Here is a 19893-nt window from a genome sequence, read left to right as displayed (position 1 = left end):
ATTGCTGGTATATAGGAAAGCAGTAGATTAACTTTGCTTTAACTTTTCTTCCTGCAACCTTGCTGTGGTTGCTTGTTCTAGTATTTATTGTTTTTGTCAATATACATAGGATTTTCTATGTAGACATTTAGGTCATCCGTGAACAAAGACAGTTTGATTTCTTCTTTCCTTGTTTGGATGTCTTTTATGGATTTTCTTGTTTTGTTGTTTTAGCTAGGACTTCCAGTACAGTTTTTTAAAAGAGTGGTAAGAAAGGTCATTCTTGCCTGTACTTGATCTTGGAAAGCTTTTAGTTTTTCATTATTACATATGATATTAGCTGTAGATTTTTAAAAAATATTCTTTATCAAGTTAAGAAAGGTCTCCTGTATTCCTAGTTTGCTGAGAGTTTTTATCATGAGTGGATGATGGATTTTGTGATTGCTTTTTCTAAATCTATTCATCTCTTCATGTGATTTTTCTTCTTTAGATTGTTGATGTAATGAGTTGGTTTTCAAATGTTGAATAAGCCTTGCATATTTGGGATAAATCCCACTTGGAAATAGTATGTAATTTTCTTTATATATTGCTGGATTTTATTTGCTCATATTTTGTTGAGCATTTTTGTATTTGTGTTCATAAGAGACACTGGTCTGTAGTTTCCTGTAATGTCTTTGATTTTGCTTACAGGGTAATGCTGGCCTCATAGAATGAGTTAGGAAGTATACTTCCTGATTCTATATTCTGGAATAGATTGTAGAGAATTGGTATAATTTTATTTTTAAATGTTTTATAGAATTTACCAGTGAACCTTTCTGGGTTGCATTTGTTTTTAAAATCATGTTAAAAAGTACTGATACAAACAAAAAAATATAATAATTCTGGCTTTTATATTTCTACATAAATATAATAGATTCCAATAACATTATTGGAATCTTTACTTCTTCATACCATCTTGAAATACTAATATCTTTTCATTTCAGCCTGAAGGACTCTCTTTGTCATTTCTTGTAGGGCAGGCCTAGCAATAATGAACTCTCTTTCAGCTTTTGTCTATCTGGGAATGTCTTAAGTTGTACCTGATTTTTGAAGGAAAGTTTGTCAGATGTAGTATTCTTGGTTGACAGTTTTATTCCTTCAGTACTTTAAACTCCATTTCATTGTTTTCTGGACTCCATGATTTCTGCTGAGAAATCAGTTATTTTATTGAGGATTCCTTGTATGTGATGAGTCACTTCTCTCTTGCTACTTTCAAGATTCTGTCTTTGTCTTTTGATAATTTGATTGTAATGTGTCTCAGTGTTGGTCTGTTTTAAGTTTATCCTGCTTGGAATTAGTGTCTTGGATTTGTAGCTTCATGTGTTGCATCAAATTTGGGAAATTTTTGGACATGATTTCTTCAAATCATCTCCCATTTTCTCTCTTTCTGATACTGCGTGGCTATATATGTTGGTTCATTTGATGATATTCTATAGATCATTTAATCTCCATTAATTCTATAGATCATTTAATCTCCATTAATTTTTCTTTTCTTTCTACTCCTAGTCTGGATAATTGAAATCGTTTCATCTTTGAGTTTCCTGGTCTATTCTTTTGTCCAAATCTGCCATTGAACTCCTATAGCAAAATTTTCATTTCATTTATTGTATTTTTTAGTCTGAGAATTTTGTTTGGTTCCTTTTTATAATCCTTGTCTGTGTAGTAATAGTTTCATTGTTCATACGTTGTTTTCCTGGCTTTTTAGTTCTTCATTTATGTTTTTCTTTACTCTTTGAGTATATTTAAGACAGTTGTTTTAAAGTCTTTGTTTAGTAAGTTCAAATTCTAGGCTTTCTTAGGGACAGATTCTATTTTTTTGAATGGCTATACTTGTTTCTTTTTGTTGTTGAAAATTGCACATTTGATTATTACAATGTGGCAACTCTAGAAATCATATTCTCCCTTTTTTTCAGGGTTTGTTGTGTTTTGATTGTTGAATGCTGTAGTAGTCCATTTGTCTAGTGACTTTTCCAAGCTAGTTTTGCAGAGACTGTATTCCTTATTGTTTGGGGTCACTGAAGTCTCTGTTTCTTAATTTGTGTCCAGCTAATGTTTTCACAAAGATTTCTTTGAACATTATGTGCTAAAACAGACAGACAAGAAAATACCTTTCTTAGTCTTTGAAAACTGGCTCTGTACTAGGGCTCTCCTTCAACACTTAGCCAGACTTAAACAGACTTTTGAGATCAGCCCAAGGTTAAAGCTTAGTGTCATCTCAGGTATTTTGTTTTGTAATATTATGTTTTCATTTATCTCAAGGTAATTTCTAATTTCTCCTTCTCAGGTCTTTTCTGAGCATGTATCTGATTCTAGAAATACGTATTCCTTTCTTAAGTCCCCTGTATGTACATGTGCTCTCGGATGCCCTGATTTTCCAAAGAAACTCTCTCCCTGGCATTTTACTTCCAGGACTTAGGTGATATCCACCAAAATTTTTTGCCCCAGATATCTGCAGGTTGTTCCTTTAAATGTCAGAGAATTCAAGATTGCAGTCCCCGCCCCCCCCCAAAAAAACCCTCAGCGATGCAAGAAAACTCATATAGGCAGTTAATTAACTCAGAAATAAAATCAAAGAACAAAAGGAATACTTTACCAAAGACACTGAAATCTTAAAAAAAAAATTATGGAGCTGAAGAACTCAGTAAAACTGATAAAGAATTAAATAGCCATCTTAGGAAATAGAGCTGACAAGATGGAGGGAAAAATTAGTGATATTGAAGCTAGAAAGCTGGAAATAACATGGTTGGAAGAAGAGAATTGAGAGTAAAAAAATAACTATCTGAATCCATCAAAAAGAGCGACATAAGCATAATGAGTATACCAGAAAAAGGGAAAGAAACAGCCTATTCAAGCAAATGATGAACTTCCCAAACCTATGGAAAGAACTGCATTCTCAAATCCAAGAAGCAAACAGAACACCTAATTATCTCAATCCAAAAAGGCCTTCTCTAGTTTATATTGAAACTGTCAAAAATTAATGGCAAAGAAAAAATTCTCAAGACAGGCAGGGAAAAGAAGATGACAATCTATAAAGGAAATTCCATTAGATTATCATCGAATTTTTCAGCAGAAACTCTACAAGCTAGGAGGGTGTGGAATCAAATATTCAAACTATGGAAAGAGAGAAACTACCAGCAAAGAATATGTCCAGCAAAGTTATCATTTAGATATGAAAGAGAAATAAAGACCTTTCCAAACATACAGAAGCTGAGAGAATATTCCACCAGAAGGCCTGCATTACAGGAAATACTGAAGGGGGTTATTCTACCTGAAAGGATAGAATAAGGCAAAAGGATATGAAACTATGAGTAAGATGACTAACAAACAAGCTCTGGCTTCTTGGATCTCTGCTTAGCAGTGGGAAAATGCCTTGTAGTCCTTGGAGAGGTGGGCCTTTCCTCTGTGCCTGGGTCACCTTGGTCTCAGAGCACCACCCCTGTGGGAGAATGTGGTGGGTGAGCCTGTGATGTCCTGGCAATACCCCAGCAGGCAGACTCAGTGTTACATTGCATGAGGTGTCCCAGGTGCCTCTGCTGGGATCAGCCTCGCTGGGTGAGGGCGAGGTGGGCTGGGAAAGGCTGGTGTCTTTGTAGCTTTTTCTTCCAGTAATGGTAACTGCCAGGCCTCAGCTGCCTCACCTCTGTCTCTCTATCCTTGTCACTGGAATTAGTAGCAATGTGTCTGCCGCTCAGAAGTTCTCTCTCCATTTCTCAGGGGTGTAGATATTCTTCTCTGTATCCAGATACTCACTGCTGCAGTTACACACACACACACACACACACACACACACACACACACACACACACACACACACGTTTTTTTAAATCCTCCCCCCTCACCAGCCCCTCACTTCCACCCCTGACCTACGGATGTTGCTGTCTCTCCTTAAGAACTGGATCTCTGAAGGCAGGGCGTCTCCTTCCAGATGCTCGCGGTACACACCTGGGGCCTGGCGCACCCGGGGTCTGGGTGTGGGCCATGGCTCCACTGGGGCTCGAACCCAGGACCTTCTGTGTGTAAAGCAGACGTGCTAACCACTACTCTGGGAAACCTCCCCACTGCTACAGTTTTTCTGGGGCCCTGCTGCCAACTCTGGGAGGGTACGGAGAGGTGGCTGGGCTCCTTGGCTTTGTTTTCTGCCTGGCAGTTACAGCTGCTAGAACAGTTGTTGCACTTATGTATTCTGCCTCTTCTCTGATCACTGGGTTGGCTGTATCACGTGCTAATTGCTCAAGCAGGAATGCTTGGGGCTGAAGAAAACAGTGCTTGCAGCCTGATTTCTCTGCTCTCCTGAGAGCCGCAGTGAGCTCCGGACTATGTCTGCGGCACCTCTCTCTGCTCTTCTCCTTTCCCTCCTCCCTAACTCACCCTGCTTGCCCACCTGCAGATGTTTCAATGAGCGGATCTCAGAAGTGTTGGCATGTTGATTAGGGAACCCTTGGATGAATTATAGCTGTTCAGCTTGTAACTTCAAGGGAAGAGGCCGAGGAGATCTCTCTCACCACCACACTTCTCATGCTCTCCATTCTGGCTCTCAGGGTTTCCTTAAAGGAACTAGCCAGGGCCCATTGAGTACTCTGGATGCCCAGTACCCTGACAGACCCGGGACTAGGGCCTGACATGATAAGGCCCAGCCCCCGGACCTGGGGCTTGCTTTGTGGTGGCTCAGGGCCACAGGTTTTCCCTTTGACTATGATCATTTTCCAATGATTACATCTTGTTTTGGTTGTCAGTGCTCATCTTTTTTCTTAAGATTGAGTTTTATTCCAGCCTTTTTGTACTTTTTGCAATTTCTTAATTCAGAATTGCCTTTAACCAGGGACTTAGGCCTTAGATTCTTTATTTCAGGTCATTAACAGATTTTGAATTGAGAGAGAGGAGGGGAGATTGAAAACATTGTTCTTTTATTGAGTTATAACTTACAAATAAAATGCATGGCATTTAAGTGTTCATTTTGATGGGTTTTGTCAATTTGATAATTGTATACAACCTTTTATTCACCATCCAAAACAAGATATAGAACATTTCTATTATCTCAGAAAATGCATTTGGCAAGAAGGAAGTCTTGCCTGTTTTTTTTGAGTTGTTTTGTCTTTTTATTGTTGATTTTTAGGGTTCTTTATATATTCTGGATGTGAATCCTTAGATATATTGCAAATTTTTTTTTTTTTATGTTTGACTTGCCTATTCAATTGATTAATGGCATCTTTTTAAAATTTTTTATTTGTTGTTATTTTTTTAAAGAAAGTAAACAGCTTTATTAAAAAATTCCAAACTGGAAACTGTTTGAACGCTCACCAACAGTAGAATGGATGAATACATTGTGGTGTATTCATACTGCAGGATACCATATAACATGAGAACTAACAATCTATGGCTATTCACATAATGTATTTGAATCTCATTAACATAATGTTGAACAAAATAAGGCAGACACAAAAGAGTATACCCTGTAGGATTGCATCCCTAGAAAGGACAAACCTAATCCACACTGAAACATTGGCACAGTAGCTGCCCTTGGTGAGAGCAGTAACTAGGAGGGTGCACACGGGAGTTGGGTTCTATAATGTTCTGCTTTTAAAAAAAAATTTTTTTCCAGCTTTATTGAAATAGATAATTAGTTGCTTGTATTTACATTGTAAAATTCAATGTTTTTTTCAATTATAGTTGGCATATAATATTAGTTTCATTTATACAGTATTGTGACTAGAGATCTACATAACTCGCAGTGATCACCCCACCAATCTAGCACCTCTCTTCCCTCTTACATATTACATATTTATTAAAACATTGTTGACTGTTTTCCTTATGCTATACTTTATATCTCCATGACTATTTTGTAACTATCCATTTATATTTCTTAATCCCTTTGCCCTTTTTCTCTGTCCCCTCAAACCCCCTTCCATCTAGTACCACTTAAAATATTCTCTGTATCTATGAATTTATTTCCATTTTTATTGTCCTCATTTATTTTGTTCTTTAGATTCCACGTTTACATGAAATCATGTGATATTTGTCTTTCTCTATCTGACTTATTTCATTCAGCACAACACCCTCTAGGTCCAGCAAGGCAATATCTTTCTCCATCCCCTTCCTTTTAGTCTGTGTGTGTCTTTTAATCTGAAGTGAGTCTCTTGTAGGCAGCATATGTAGCAATCTTGTTTTCTTATCTATTCAGTCACTCTTTTGGCCGGAGCACTTAATTCATTTCCATTTGAGGTACTTGTTGATAGGAATGTAGTTATTACTATTCTTTATACCTGTTCTTGATACTTTTTTTTCCTTAAGTTCCTCCAACATTTCCTGTAATACTGGACTGGGGTTGATGAGTTCCTTTAGCTTATTTTTGTCTGGAAAGCTCTTTATCTATACTTCAACTCTAAATGATAGCTTTGCTAGATACAGTATTCTCGATTGTGGATCCTAGTTTTCCATTACATTGAATATTTTGTGCCAAGCCCTTCTGTCTTGTATAATTTCTCTTCAGAAATCAGGTGCCAGTCTTATGGGTGCTCCCTTATAGGTAACTAACTGCTTTTTTCTTGCTGCTTTTAAGATTTTCTCTATATTTAACATTTGGCATTTTAATTATAATGTGTCTTGGTGTGGGCCTTTTTGGGTTCCTCGTTGTTGGGACACTCTGAACTTCCTGGGGTTGTATACCTATTTTCTTCACAAGGTTAGGGAAGTTTACCATCTTTATTTCTTTAAATAGCTCTTCAACTTCTTGTTTTCCTTCAGGTACCCCTATTTACATTTATTTTTTCTTATAGGATCCTTAAATTATTATTATAGTCTTCTTTTTTCTTGCCGTTCTGATCGAGTGTCCTTGGCTTCCCCATCCTCTGTATCCTTGGTTCGATCTTCTTTATTCACTCTATTGATTCCCTGTAATATACTTTTCATCTCAGATAATGTGTTCTTCATTTCTGACTGGTTCCCTTCTATAATTTCCATTTCCCTTTTTGTTTTTTATCTCTCTGTTAAAGTTCTCACTGAATTAATCTATACTTCCCATAAGTTCATTGAGCATCTCTATGACTACTGTTTTGAATTCTACATTGTTAGATTGCTTGACTCCATTTTTCCTAGTCTAGGAAGGGAGATTTACTGATAATTTAGCTCTTTATTTTGGCCACTTTACAGATGCCATCTCCTTTAATACCTACAACCTTGGTAGGAGATAATTACATCCCTACCTCGTGTATGAGGAACATCAGCCTCACAATGGAGAAGTAATTTCCCAAGGGCACATAGTCCTGTTTCGTGGGGCCAGAATTTGATTTCAAGCTACAGGAACTCTCTGAAACCAGCCCCTGAATGATACCTCCCAGTGCTCATTCCACTGGGGTAAACCAGGCTGTGCCTCAGGTGGCAGTAGCCCTTCAGTTTACGAGGCAGAGCTTGACTATTTGCACTGCGCTGTGCTCCCAACAAGAAAGCCTGTGGAGCAGAGGCTATTCCTGGTCCCTCTTTGGCCAGTGCCAGGTGGGTTCTCCTGTCTTCATTGTTTTTCTTGGAGTGCGAGGGTTCCCCTTTACCATTCTCTGATAGGGAGACTTTGGTGCCTCCATAGAAACCAGCTCTTGGAGGATGCTTGCTGAGAGCACATTCCCGTTGTGGGTAGAACTGGGAACTGCCCAGAAGCTCAGCATGGATAATCTCTCTCTTCTAGGCTGCTTGGATATTAATTCATCTGTGAAAGGGGCTCGTTTTGTCCGATTCTGTGATGCGTTCAATATTCCACTCATCACTTTTGTTGATGTCCCTGGCTTTCTGCCTGGTAAGTCATTGACAGAGGTGGGAGCTAGGAGATGTGGCTTTGCCCAGTGAGGCATTCACTTTATTTGGGATTCTTCTTGCAAAATTACCTAAAGATTTGCAGCTTTTCCATATTCTGGGTGTCTAGAAGGTGGGGCAGTGTGAGAGTGGCCTTCTCCTGGTGTTTTGGGGAGCCGGGGAAGACATTGCAGCTAAGAGTGGCAGGCAGACCTTGTGAGGGCTTTTGTGGGTATCTGGTAACTTTTCTCATGCCTTAGGCACAGCACAGGAATACGGGGGCATCATCCGGCATGGCGCCAAACTTCTCTACGCATTTGCTGAGGCAACTGTGCCCAAGGTTACAGTCATTACCAGGAAGGTGAGGATTTCACATTGGAGGCTGTGAGCCCACTCACGCTTGGCTATGGATGGAGGTCTGGCTAAGAGTTCCAGCAGGGGAGGGGGTAGTATGCCTCACTCACCCTTAAAAGGATTGCGTGAGGACGGCATTTACAGCCCTGCAGACACACCTTGTATAGATGTCCGTGGTCATCTTGGGAACTTAAAACAGCAGTGGGAAACACAGTGAATGTTAACTGTGAAAGACCTCCAGGCTGTGTCCGTGTATTCTCTGCTCTGGCTCCCTGGCCTCACAGACGTTGGGCCTTCAGTAGTCTAGAAGGGCTGTTCTTGGTTTTTTGTCCTCATTCCATTTGGCTTCTTCGAGTCTTTCAGGGACATGATCTGGTTGACTCAGATTCTAACATTTAGCATTTGGGTGTGTTCTAGGCCTATGGTGGGGCCTATGATGTCATGAGCTCCAAGCATCTTTGTGGTGATACCAACTATGCCTGGCCCACAGCAGAGATTGCAGTCATGGGAGCAAAGGTGAGGACTTCTAGCTTTCCTTTTTCCTGCATCTAGGGACTGTACTTTCCCAGCAGGGGCTTAAAGTACAACTGGGAAATCAGTTGGAGAGAGGCCAGGGCCCCTAGAATGGGCCAGGAGTCCAGGGAGTTGGGGCCTAGATCTTGGCAAGTCTCCCTCCTGGGGCCCCAGGGCCAGCTCTGCCCCATGTCCTGCATTCTCACTTCAGGCACGTGCTGGTGTCTTCATGTCCAGTGTGGTAAGACCCCAGAGTGAGTTTTGAGGTTGCCAGTAAATGGTCGAGTCAGCTGAACTAGCTTTTGGGAAGATTGGACATTTCCCCCGACCCCATCTCACCTCCTAGGCAGGGCCTCAGAGCTCCTCGTTTGAGCCTGTAGAAATTGAATTGTAGTTCCGATCTTGGTGATTTGGGCCAAGGCCTTTTCTGTTGCTAGGCCTATTCCTAGGGAAACTCTTTCCTGCTTTGAAATAGCTGCTGGGGTTGAATCAGATAATTCGGGGGGCTCCCTTGAGCTTACTCTTAGGGGTTCTGATGTTAAGGCTCATCTTTCGGTCCACCATACTTCTATTCTACATTTGCAGTTCAATGTGTCCGCTTCTGGCCACTGAATTTTGTACTCAGGGCTCAGGATAATGAAAAAGGAAAACAGCATTTTACTTTCCCTTGATTGAGGGGACCATGGATTTAATAGTGGAAAATACACTACACATCTTAGATAAGTGCAGTTGGAGAGGATAGGATGGAATCTGGGGAGACGGGCTACTGGCTTTCCTGGGCTGCCTGTCATTGGGGCCACAGGTGAGTGTCTTGCAGCCCCTGGAATCATGACAACTTGACTCTAGACGGTGCCTTCCCTCTATGCTGGCACCTGGAGCTGGCTCTTCTCTTCAGTATACTTTGAGTTGCCAAGAAGTTTGTAGCCACAGACAGCGATAATGAGTTGAGAGAGGTCTGTCCTCAATTGGGATCTCCAGTGAAATTCTTTAACTCCTCTCGTGACAGGGCGCTGTGGAGATCATCTTCAAAGGGCATGAGAATGTGGAAGCTGCTCAAACAGAGTATATCGACAAGTTCGCCAACCCTTTCCCTGCAGCAGTGAGAGGTAGGGACTGCGGCGAGGAGGGCAGCTTGGTTCACTTGTGGTGTCACTTGCTCATTCTTTTCCTGTAAAATCTCACAAAACTACCTTTTCCCATTACAGTGGAAACTGGAGACTGTTATAAGTTGTGGTTGTCCCTGAACAGTGATTACTTTAGGACAGTGAGGCCCGTATAAGCTGTTTGGTACCCAAGATCCCAACAACATTGCCGAAATAGCTAAATTTCTTAGTGTTGTTCTGGTTGCCTAGTGCTGTGTAAAAATCCACCCCAAAAGAGGGTGGCTTAAAACAACCTTTTTCTTTGCTTATGGTTCTGAGGATCAGTGGTTTGGTTTGGGCTCAGCTGGGTGATTCTTCTTCTGGTCTTGCCTGAGATCAGGGATGCAGCTGTAATCATCAACTGGCTTGCCTGGGGCTCTATAGTTCAAGATGGCCTCACTTACATGGTTAGTGCTAGCCGTCAGCTAGACTCTCTGCCTGCTTTTTTATTCTTAAGCAGGCTAGTCCATGCTGGGTTACATGGCGTCCTGAGGGCAGCAGAAGGCGGAGAGGGGAAGTTGTAAGATGCTGAGGCCCAGATTTGGAAGTTGCATTGTCACTTTTGCCACATTTCATGGCAAGTCACAAAGCTAGGTAAAGAAATAGAATGTATTTCTTGATGGGAGAAGTGGCAGTCACATTGCAGAGGACTTTTGTTTACAGGGATGGGAGGAATTGCTCTAGCCATTTTTATAAGTTCATGTGTATTTTCTTTCCTACTGAGTTTATTTTGGCAAGGAGAGGGGTCACATTCTCCTTTTCTTACAAAGTACTCCTAGGCTAGAAGTAGGGGACCTGCCAGAGCAACAAGGGAGTTCCTGGGATGCAGGAGGCGGTTTGCAGGGCCCAGCCCCAAACAGCAAGTTGGGCCCTGCTCGAGATGGTGCCCAGGATGGGCAGTCTGGGGGGCGGCGTCATCTAGGGGTGCAAATGATCTTCTTTTTCTGTGCTTTACCAGGGTTTGTGGATGACATCATCCTGCCTTCCTCTACACGTGCTCGAATCTGCTGTGACCTGGATGTTTTAGCCAGCAAGAAGGTACAACGTCCCTGGAGGAAGCATGCAAATATTCCATTGTAAATTATTCAAAGGGAAATAAACCAAGAGTTAATTACTGTCTGGCCATTTGCACTCATCTCTGCCTTTTCCAATTGTGAAACCTGGGAATCTAAATATCAGTAATTACTCGGAATGGCTGAATTTATTAAATTCTAGAAAGATTTTATTTACTTTATTAAAAATAAGTGGTATATTTTTGAGCATAAATTTAATTTTTATGGTAGAAATCTGAAAACCAAGAAAGTTATATAGTATCGTCACCTAGAGCTGCTCCTCATTTGACACCTCTATGTATTCTTTTTCATTTCCTCTCCAAGAATTAACTTTTTCTCCATAGGTGAGATAAGTACGTTGCCTTAAAAACTTATTCTTCAGTTTGCTTTTTTTGTTCCACTTTTTTTTTAATTGAAGAAATTACTTTCTTCCTCGCTTCTACCTCCCTCCTCCCCTCTGGTAACCACTAGTCCATTGCAGTTTACTTATTTTTAAATAATAAGATAGTTAACTAATATGCCCTTTTAATTCCTCTAAGACTTGTTGAGAATTAAACGAGTGTTTGCAAGTGTGTGTCTAGAAGAATAGATCCTCAGTAATGTGCAATACCTCGTATTATTCCAGAAATGTTTTCACATTTAAAAAATCTTATTTTGGAAATTTTCAAACCTATAGAAATGTTGTAGGAATTGTATCCCTTCCCCTAGATTCTCCAGTTCTGAACATTTTCTACATTTGCTTCATCTCGTCCATAAATTATTTTTATTGACCCATTTGAGTTAGTTGCAGAATCATGACCCTTTATGCCCCCAAATGCCAGTATTTCCTAGGAGACAAGGCTCATTTTCTTATAGTCTTTCATGATGCTGACATTTTTGAAGAGTGTTTACCACTTAGTTTGGTTGAATGTCCCTCAATTTGGGTTTGTCTGATTGTTTCCTGAGAGTTAGATCCAGGTAGGAGTAATACATACAAGTGCTCTTTCCGTGTATCACATTAGGAAGCACATGATCTTAGTTTTTTCCATTATCGATGAAATTGACTCTGATCACTTGGTTAAGATGGTGGCTGCAAAGGTTACTATTTTCTCTTTGTAATTAATAACTTATCTCGAGCATTCTCTAAGCCTGCCAACATACTTATCCAATACTTTTAGTGTTCACTGATGACTCTTGCCTCAATGAACTATTCTACATTGACTGTAAAGTGTTATGTTTCTTACCATCATGGTGTCTGCATTTATTAGTTGGTACTCTACTGGAAGAGTTTTCTCTTGTTTTCATTGTTTTAGTATCAATTTAGACTCATTGATTTTTAAAAACATTTTTCCTGAAATAATTTTTCTTACTATGCTATCACCCTATCACATTTTCAAACATACATGATAGTATTTACATTTTCTCCCTGCCCATTCCTACTAATCTAACATACTGGTTCTTCCCTATTCCATATTCATGTGTCTGCTCCCCCAGTGATAAAACTGGCTACCATTATCTTCAATATATTTTATTCATTTGTTCCATCCTATAATAAATACAAGTTTCAGAACCAGTGCAACTATATCAACAATATCAAACTACAGCAACTATATCAACCTTCTGAGGTAACGTTCAAGACTTTTTTTGTAGTTCTGTCTTTAAACTGAAGGTACATGGTCAAGTTATTTGGATTAGGAAGTGGGTAGTAATATCAATTTGAGAGTCAGAGTCCTTTGTCTGTTTATTTTCCCCCATCCTTGTAAACTATTTTACTGAATATGTAAAGTATTAAGAGTCATACCAGAACTGGAGATTTTAAGTGGTTTCAGCAGAAAGCCCACCACAGAGTGCTGCTCCAGGGTTCCTCATACTGTGTGCTTTACTCTATGGTGAAAGCCTTGGGGCCTTCCACCACTCATGACTTTGCCTTGCTCCAGCCTCTTGGTTCCAAAGGTAAGCACTGCTTGGATGTTGCATCATTTAAAGCTCAGCTTGACCAAAGCCAATATGTGACCATCATCCACGTTCCTCTTTTCTACCAGCCACCGCACTATTCCAGGTAGCCAGGCTTATGCCCTTAGGAGTTATTTTTCCTCTTGAGCATCTTTCTTCCCTCTTCAGTTGGAGAATGGGACTCTTCCATTCTAATCGGGCTCTAAGTACCTTTCCACTCTGTGGCCTCCCCCTAAGCCTGTTCTAATAGATGAATTCCAGATCCAGATTTTGTTGCATTCCTCTGTTCAAGCACTTCCAGTGGGTAGGATAGTACAGTTCTCCCACGTCTTTAGCCAACATAGAAGTTCTGGTCTGTCCTGTCCTTCCTTGCCCGAGTTTTTTAAGCTTGTCACCTCCACCTTGGAACACCCTTGCTCTCCAGCCTGTTCCTCATGCTCAAGGGCCTGACTTCTCCCATTAGTTCATCTCAAATTGTAAGCTCGAACTGATTGTGTACAGAACATATTTTAAGTACCCGATTGTGTGATTTTCTGCCTTATACATATTTTTATATTCCTAACTACGTGGTGAGAATTCCTGGGGGACAGAGGCTCTTTGTACTCTTCTTTGGCAGCTAGTACAGGACCAGCAGGAAGACTGTAAACCACTGGAAAGAGATGTATCAGAGTACTGGGCTTTTACAGACCTCCTGGCTAAGGAAGACTCCTGCAGGTTGGTCAGTACATGTCTCAGGATCTTAACAGTGTCTGGCCATGCACTTTTTGGGTCAGCCAGTTTAGGATTTGGACTGTTTGGGGGCTGACTGTGCTATAGTCCACATAAAAATAGTGCACATGAGCTTTTTTTTTTCCCCCTCCCTCTTTGAGGATGGAGTCTAAGAAGTATTATACCAGGTTGTGAAATCTGGATGCTAAGAAAGACTTGTGCCTGCGCCTGCTATCAGAGCAGGGGAACCAGTCCAGTAAAGCATCTGGACATGAGGCTTCTGGGAAACCTTCGAGTGGAGATGGTGGGAGAATTCCAGTCCCAAAACCAAGCTGGTGGCCAAGGAAACACGAAGCTGCAAAACCTTGGAAGCTTTGTCAAGTAGACCGGCCTCGTGGACTACAGAATACTTTGAGAACAGTGACAGCATTATCATAGGCTGCTGTGTAGGGATGCTTTTCCCACCTGGTGTTCTCACCTTACGGGGAAAAAGGAATGTCGATTCTTATAACCAGAGAGGAATTAAGTTCAATGAGCAAAATACTGGCAAGTGCCTGTCTTTAAACTGATAGTTGTAGAGGGTAGGAGGCACTGGAACTGTCCCGCTGGACCTTCACTGGCTCCGAGTAAGCAAGCCAAGTTCTGAAGCTGGGATTTGAACCCAGGCATATTTTTCTGAACCCCAAGCCGGTCTTCTGTTTATATTGCCTCTCAACTGATGAAGTAAGTGTGACGAGCTTCTAAAGTTTGGGATGAGAAAGGTGGTGGTCTGCTGCCCTGGGATTGCCTCAAAGGATCCAAAGAGCTATGAGATTGGGAAATCTCTATCTTGTATGTTGGCCAGTCATCTTTTTGAGTTGCTGGAGTAATGGGTAGAATGTCCACAATGTAGCTTTCCAGGGCTTCTTAGAAAGTATTTCCAGCTTTTCTTCTGACCATGTCTTGATGTCCCCAGCCTAATTCTCTGTCTCTGGATGCATTGATGCTGGTGCTTAAGATGTGGTCTGCCCACTTAGAGAAGCCTGTGAGGACATTCATCCCACCCTTGGACCAGCTTAGACTTAAACTGTTTGACTAATGTATTTCATGTTCTTTGGTTCCAAAGGATTGCTGGAGAGCCACGACTTTCTTTTAGAGAGAACAACTGCACCTGTTAGCATGGGCTCGCCACCATTCTAAATGAGCAGTGGCTACTTAATAGGTGGTACCTCAGTCTGCGGCCTCTGTGGAATCAACAGATTTGGGCAGATGTGGCAGCCTTAGCAGGTAGGTTCTGACGTATCACTACTGTCCTGGATGGTGAGAAGTACCTCCTTCATGTGTCTTTCAAAACATGAAGCCTGATAGAGACCCCTACAGAGCAAGGCACTTAGGACGGATATGGAAACTTACCTGAATTTTTGGTCTGTTTATATTGAAAAACCTGAGCAGGCACTAAGCCTTTGTTTCCCGTGAAGACACTGTTCTTTGTTGGATGTACTCTTTTTCTGGGAGCAGGGCCAAACAGAGTCATAGTCAAGTAACAGCTGGTGAGTTTTCAAGATTGTCCCAAGGTAGAGTAACACCTGGGTAAAGCACTGGTCTCGTCTCATAAGCTTGTAGCCTTCAAGATGAGCTGCCAGAGACAAACCATCCTTATCACCTTCCCTCCTTAGCTGCCCGGAGAGTTCACTTGCTGATTTACACCTGGATCCCCGATGAACACAGCCCCCAAACCATGGCCAGGCCCATAAAGTGTAAGGTATGACTTTTTAAGTATATACTAGTATCAAAAATCCTTAGTTGTGGCCATGTAGAATCCAGGTGTTCTTTAAAAGACCACTGCTAGGGAACAACCATGCATAAGCCCAGGGTCTGGATCTCAGGCAAGGGGAGGACCCAGGCTATATAGATCAATGGATAGTCCCTAAATTCCTTTTCCAAAACTCAACCTCTTGAACCACAGACAACTTGCTTGGCCTACCCACTCTCACAAGAAATGCAAGGAATGAAAGAAAATGAGCTAGTCCTAAATTTCTTTCTTAAAAATTTCACTGGCACAGTAATTTTGCCACCTTTTAGCCTTTTAACAAATTGTCTGAAAGAGCAAACTCTCAAGAGCAGCAGGACAGAAAATCATGTTTTTAAAGCTTTACCTAGTAGGAACAATAGGATGACTACCACAGCCTGATTTTGAATAGTTTATTAAAGGAAAGGTGAAGCATCAGTTTCAAATTGTACAAAAGGAAAAAAACCTCATATTGCAAATGTACAATTTACAGAATTACTAGCAAAACCAATCAAGGAGACACTGAAATTACAAAATTTCAATTGACTTCAAACTGAATTGGAAACCCATTGGAGTAGATATTAAGCCTTTTTTTTTGTTGCATGGTAGTCTACAATTCTAAGTTAGCATCTGTTTTCCACATGAGACCGTCAAGCAAAAGATCAATCTGTGCATGTGCCAGGGTACCTCCTGGCTTGCTCCCTGGCCAGAACCACAGGCAGGCCCGGCATGGTGGACTGTCCAGTCACTCCTGCCCCTTCGCTTCCAGTGAAGCCCACATCTCTGGAAGAAAGTGAGACCCCAGCCCCCTAACTGGAGCCCAGAAATCGCTAAATTAGCAGATAAAACATTTTTGGCAACTGAGTTTTTTTCAGAACTATACAAATGTTGAGAAAAATCTGTTTACTAAAAGGATGAAGAAAATAATCCATTTTGTTTTCCTACACAAAAGATAATCATTGGGTGCACAGATTTTTTAAAAAATGCTTTCCATTTTTGGTAAAAAGGGAAAACCTCATGATTCTGTTGCAGCTACTTTAAAAACCAGCCTAGAAACAGCTGGGAAAAATTGGTTTGGAAATTCTGAGGCTTACTTTAAAAATCAGAAAGGAAGAAACTGAGTGGGCTTTTAAAAACAATAGCAGCAAGTCATAAAAGGTCTAAGCAGACTGTAACTCTAAACCATTTAGGACTGTCCTGAAGATTCATATTTTTTCCCCAAAAGAATTATTCTTAATATGCACACTTAACACTGAAATGCAGCTGTATTTCAAGGTAAGCTTAGGAACTTCACCCTCTAAGCACAGACTTCTATGCAGCACATACTCCTATAATCGGTAAACTTAATTCACAAAATTAGCACATAAAGGTATCAAGTGCATGGGAAGTAGACACAGTTATGTTACACTTAAAATTACTTTTGCATGGCAAAGGGGTTCTTTATCTTAAGAAAATGGAAGTCTATGTAACCTGAATTTGGCAGGGCATAAAATTAAGTGGTAAAAACAGCAAACTGATAACTTGAGAACCATTTTTGTTTTACTGAGAATACTTTATTTGCTGGTAGAAGTTGCTAAAAATGCACAGAACAAATACCAATAGAAAATGTACTGTATTTGAATCTCCCTATTCTATATAAAATGAATGGTGTACACCATCTGTTGGAAAAAAAGGGCTGCATGGACATTTATTTTATGCCCCTTATAAATAAAAATAAACCTTTTTATTCAAGAGTATATAAAATCTGGGAATTCATATCCATATCCATAGAGGGCATGTGGTTTTTGGCAGAGATGCACTGTCAGAATTTCATCTTAGCTTGTCAATATTTCTGCTCCTCCATATTTCTGTATTCCACAAGGTCAACCAAATCCAGTGAGCTCCAAAACACTCTTCGGCAATTAAAATGAGCTGCTTACTCATAGGTTTAATAAAAATGGTTAGCTTTTAAAACATAAAAAGGCAAAATGTTAAAACGGTTTTTAAATTGTATAACAGGAAAATAAAGTTAAAAATATTTTTTTTTTTTTACTCAATGCTGAGTTTTCATAAAACAGGTGTATAACAGTGTTTATCTTGACAGCTGTTTTAAAAATTTAAAATTTCTTCCTCCCTCCAGAAAAACACACAGCTGTATTGGGATAAGTCCAGTATTAGGACACAAATGACTTTTCAGATCAGTCTGAGGTGACATTCACCAACATTCCCTTGGGTAATTTACATGCTCCTCTTCTGTCACTGCAAGAAGGGATTGACTGCAATCATTTGATTAAAAAACAAATCAGATCACATCAAAAGTGTTTTTTCCCCCATACAAGCTATCACAGTATATAGGCCTCTAGCTCTAAATAATAGAGTTCCAGATTTGTAAATTTTCTTCAGACTTCAGAACATAGGCATTCCAAATCCCTAGAAAATGAGAAACAATTATTAACTTCATGTACAAAGAAGACACAAACTATAAATAAAAAGCAGTAATAATTTAACATTTACTGAATCGTCTTCTATGATAGCTGCAGAATCAAAGAAATCTGGCCTCAGCTCAGCTCTCTCTCGCCGATTTCTTGATGGGGGCTGGAAAGAGAAGCCAGTTATTTAATTTTTTCCTGAGATATAGTAAGATAATGAACTGTGATAATCAGCTGAATATTTCTATTTCTGATGGTACTATAACTTTTGAGGGTTAATTTTGAAAGAATCTGGCTTTTACATGGAATTAAATCTAACAGTGCATTTGGCTTTAAATGATCACTTAGACCAAAAAAGTCTTAAGTTATGAATCATTTGAACATGTAAAATGCATATAATTTCTGGACCTAGAAACAGAACATACCTGTGAATCACAGAATATAAAATTGATCAAATGTTAGGTGAGACCTTCATTGAATTCCCTAAAGCAGGAAGACGGAAAAGTATAGATGGACTAGAGAAAAGGAGGTTATATATTGGAGTGACATGATCTCATGGAAAAATTAAAAATATACGAAGCAGAATGTTATGGGCTAAAATTAAGTCTCCTCAAATTCATAGGTAAAAGTCCTACCCCAGTGCTTCAAAATGTGTTATCTGGAGATAGGGCTTTTAAAGAGTTAAGGTAAAAGGAGGTCATATGGGTGGGTTCTGATCCAATGTGATTTGTGTCCTTATAAGAAGAGGAGAGAGACACAGTAAAGACAAAGAAGACCGCCATCTACAAGCACGGAGAGAAGTCTCAGAATAAAATCAACCCTGCTGACAACTTGATCTTAGATTTCTAGCCTCCATGACTATGAGAAAATAAATTTCTATTGTTTAAGCCACCCAGTCAGTGTGTTTGTTATGGCAGCCCTAGAAAATTAATACAAAGAGAAAGGAGTATGATGAACTCCCAGGTTCCCATCTCCCAGCTTCAACAATTGTCAAACATTTGGCCAAACTTGTTTCACTGAATCTTGGCCTTTTTAAAATTCATGTCATTTCACCTATAATTCAATATGTATCTCTAATGGATGGAAACTTTAAAAAACATAACCACCATGCATTACTATTCCTGAGAGTTAATTTCTTAATATCACCTACACCTAGTCTATATTCAGATTTATTTATTTCCAAGTTGTCTTTTCACACTAAACAAAATAATCTGTATTTGGTGGTTATGTTGGAGCACAGTGTATACTTTAAACATGGCTAAATAGGACGGACACCATGATTCAGACTCCTGGCCTCCAGTTTAAAGTATAAGAGTCTGGATCTAGTGTGAGCTCTTTTTCAAGAAGGTAAGAAGGAATCAGTTTCTGTCATTGCCAGAGTTCAAAATCTGATCGCTTTGAGAGCAGGCCTGAAAACCACATAAGCTCATTGAATGCCCACAAGCATTACATTGGTCCTGTTCATTGTTACCCACTCCTCCTGATCTCACTTCCTGCCACAGGTTTCTGAAAACAAAAGCATCTCTTACACCAATGTCTTCACATATTGTAACAGAAGAAAAATGAATTTTCTTACCAGATCAATAACCATGGTGTCTTCAAATTCTTCATTCATATCTTCTAACTGGCTCCGGGATGACATCATCACATCTTCAAATATAGGCTCAGCATCTTCTTCCATTAGGCCCCGACTGATAAAGAAAAAACGGGAGTCAGAAGGCTATGCAGATTAATAAAATCTGGAGTCCTGGCTTGCTCTTGTATCAACATTTCTAACCAATGAAAGCACACTTTCCGATTACAACCTATAGACTAGACAAATTATGATAGTGAACCTAAGGTGATTAAGGATCGCTCCTTCAGTTTACTCAAGATTTCATCTCAGTTCATCAGAAGGAAATATAATTTAAATGCAATAACAGCAAAAGTAAACTTTTAGTAAGCTATGTGTCAGTTCCCAAAAAACTCTTAAATGATTGGTACTGTTATCTCAAATTTACAAATAAGAAACCTGAGCACAGAGAAAACAGCGCTTGCCCAGGGACACATAGCTGGCAAGCAGAAGCACAAGGATTTAAACACTGAAAACCTCATGAGCCCATGCCCTCCATTCCTGACCTATGCTGCATAGTATTTCTTGAATTATGATTTTAATTCCTCAGACAAAATATCAGAGAAACCCAAGTCATTCCACAAAATGACCAGCATCACATAGTGAT

At 40.0% G+C, this 19893-nt stretch overlaps 2 protein-coding genes across 5 annotated transcripts in view; one reads left to right on the top strand and one right to left on the bottom strand.

Moving 5' to 3' along the window:
• Nucleotides 1-10931, top strand: part of PCCB (propionyl-CoA carboxylase subunit beta) — a 50968-nt gene extending 40037 nt beyond the window's left edge. Inside the window, exons 11-15 of the mRNA XM_016140363.2 lie at nucleotides 7694-7801; nucleotides 8058-8158; nucleotides 8569-8667; nucleotides 9671-9770; nucleotides 10765-10931. Coding sequence (XP_015995849.2) covers nucleotides 7694-7801; nucleotides 8058-8158; nucleotides 8569-8667; nucleotides 9671-9770; nucleotides 10765-10886 — 530 coding nt within the window. The 3' untranslated portion in view covers nucleotides 10887-10931. The remainder of the gene's footprint in view (nucleotides 1-7693; nucleotides 7802-8057; nucleotides 8159-8568; nucleotides 8668-9670; nucleotides 9771-10764) is intronic.
• Nucleotides 10932-15664: 4733 nt separating this feature from the next.
• STAG1 (stromal antigen 1) overlaps nucleotides 15665-19893 on the bottom strand; it is a 344141-nt gene continuing 339912 nt past the window's right edge. For all 4 annotated transcript variants that reach the window (XM_036218531.1, XM_036218530.1, XM_036218532.1 and 1 more), the window contains 3 exons: nucleotides 19251-19365; nucleotides 17760-17840; nucleotides 15665-17675 (listed from right to left, as the gene is read on the bottom strand). In XM_036218531.1, coding sequence (XP_036074424.1) covers nucleotides 17652-17675; nucleotides 17760-17840; nucleotides 19251-19365 — 220 coding nt within the window. In that variant the 3' untranslated portion in view covers nucleotides 15665-17651. The remainder of the gene's footprint in view (nucleotides 17676-17759; nucleotides 17841-19250; nucleotides 19366-19893) is intronic.

This window comes from Rousettus aegyptiacus, unplaced genomic scaffold, assembly GCF_014176215.1.
Source record: "Rousettus aegyptiacus isolate mRouAeg1 unplaced genomic scaffold, mRouAeg1.p scaffold_m13_p_4, whole genome shotgun sequence".
NCBI classification, from domain to species: domain Eukaryota; kingdom Metazoa; phylum Chordata; class Mammalia; order Chiroptera; family Pteropodidae; genus Rousettus; species Rousettus aegyptiacus.
This window is presented reverse-complemented; position numbering and strand designations above follow the sequence as displayed.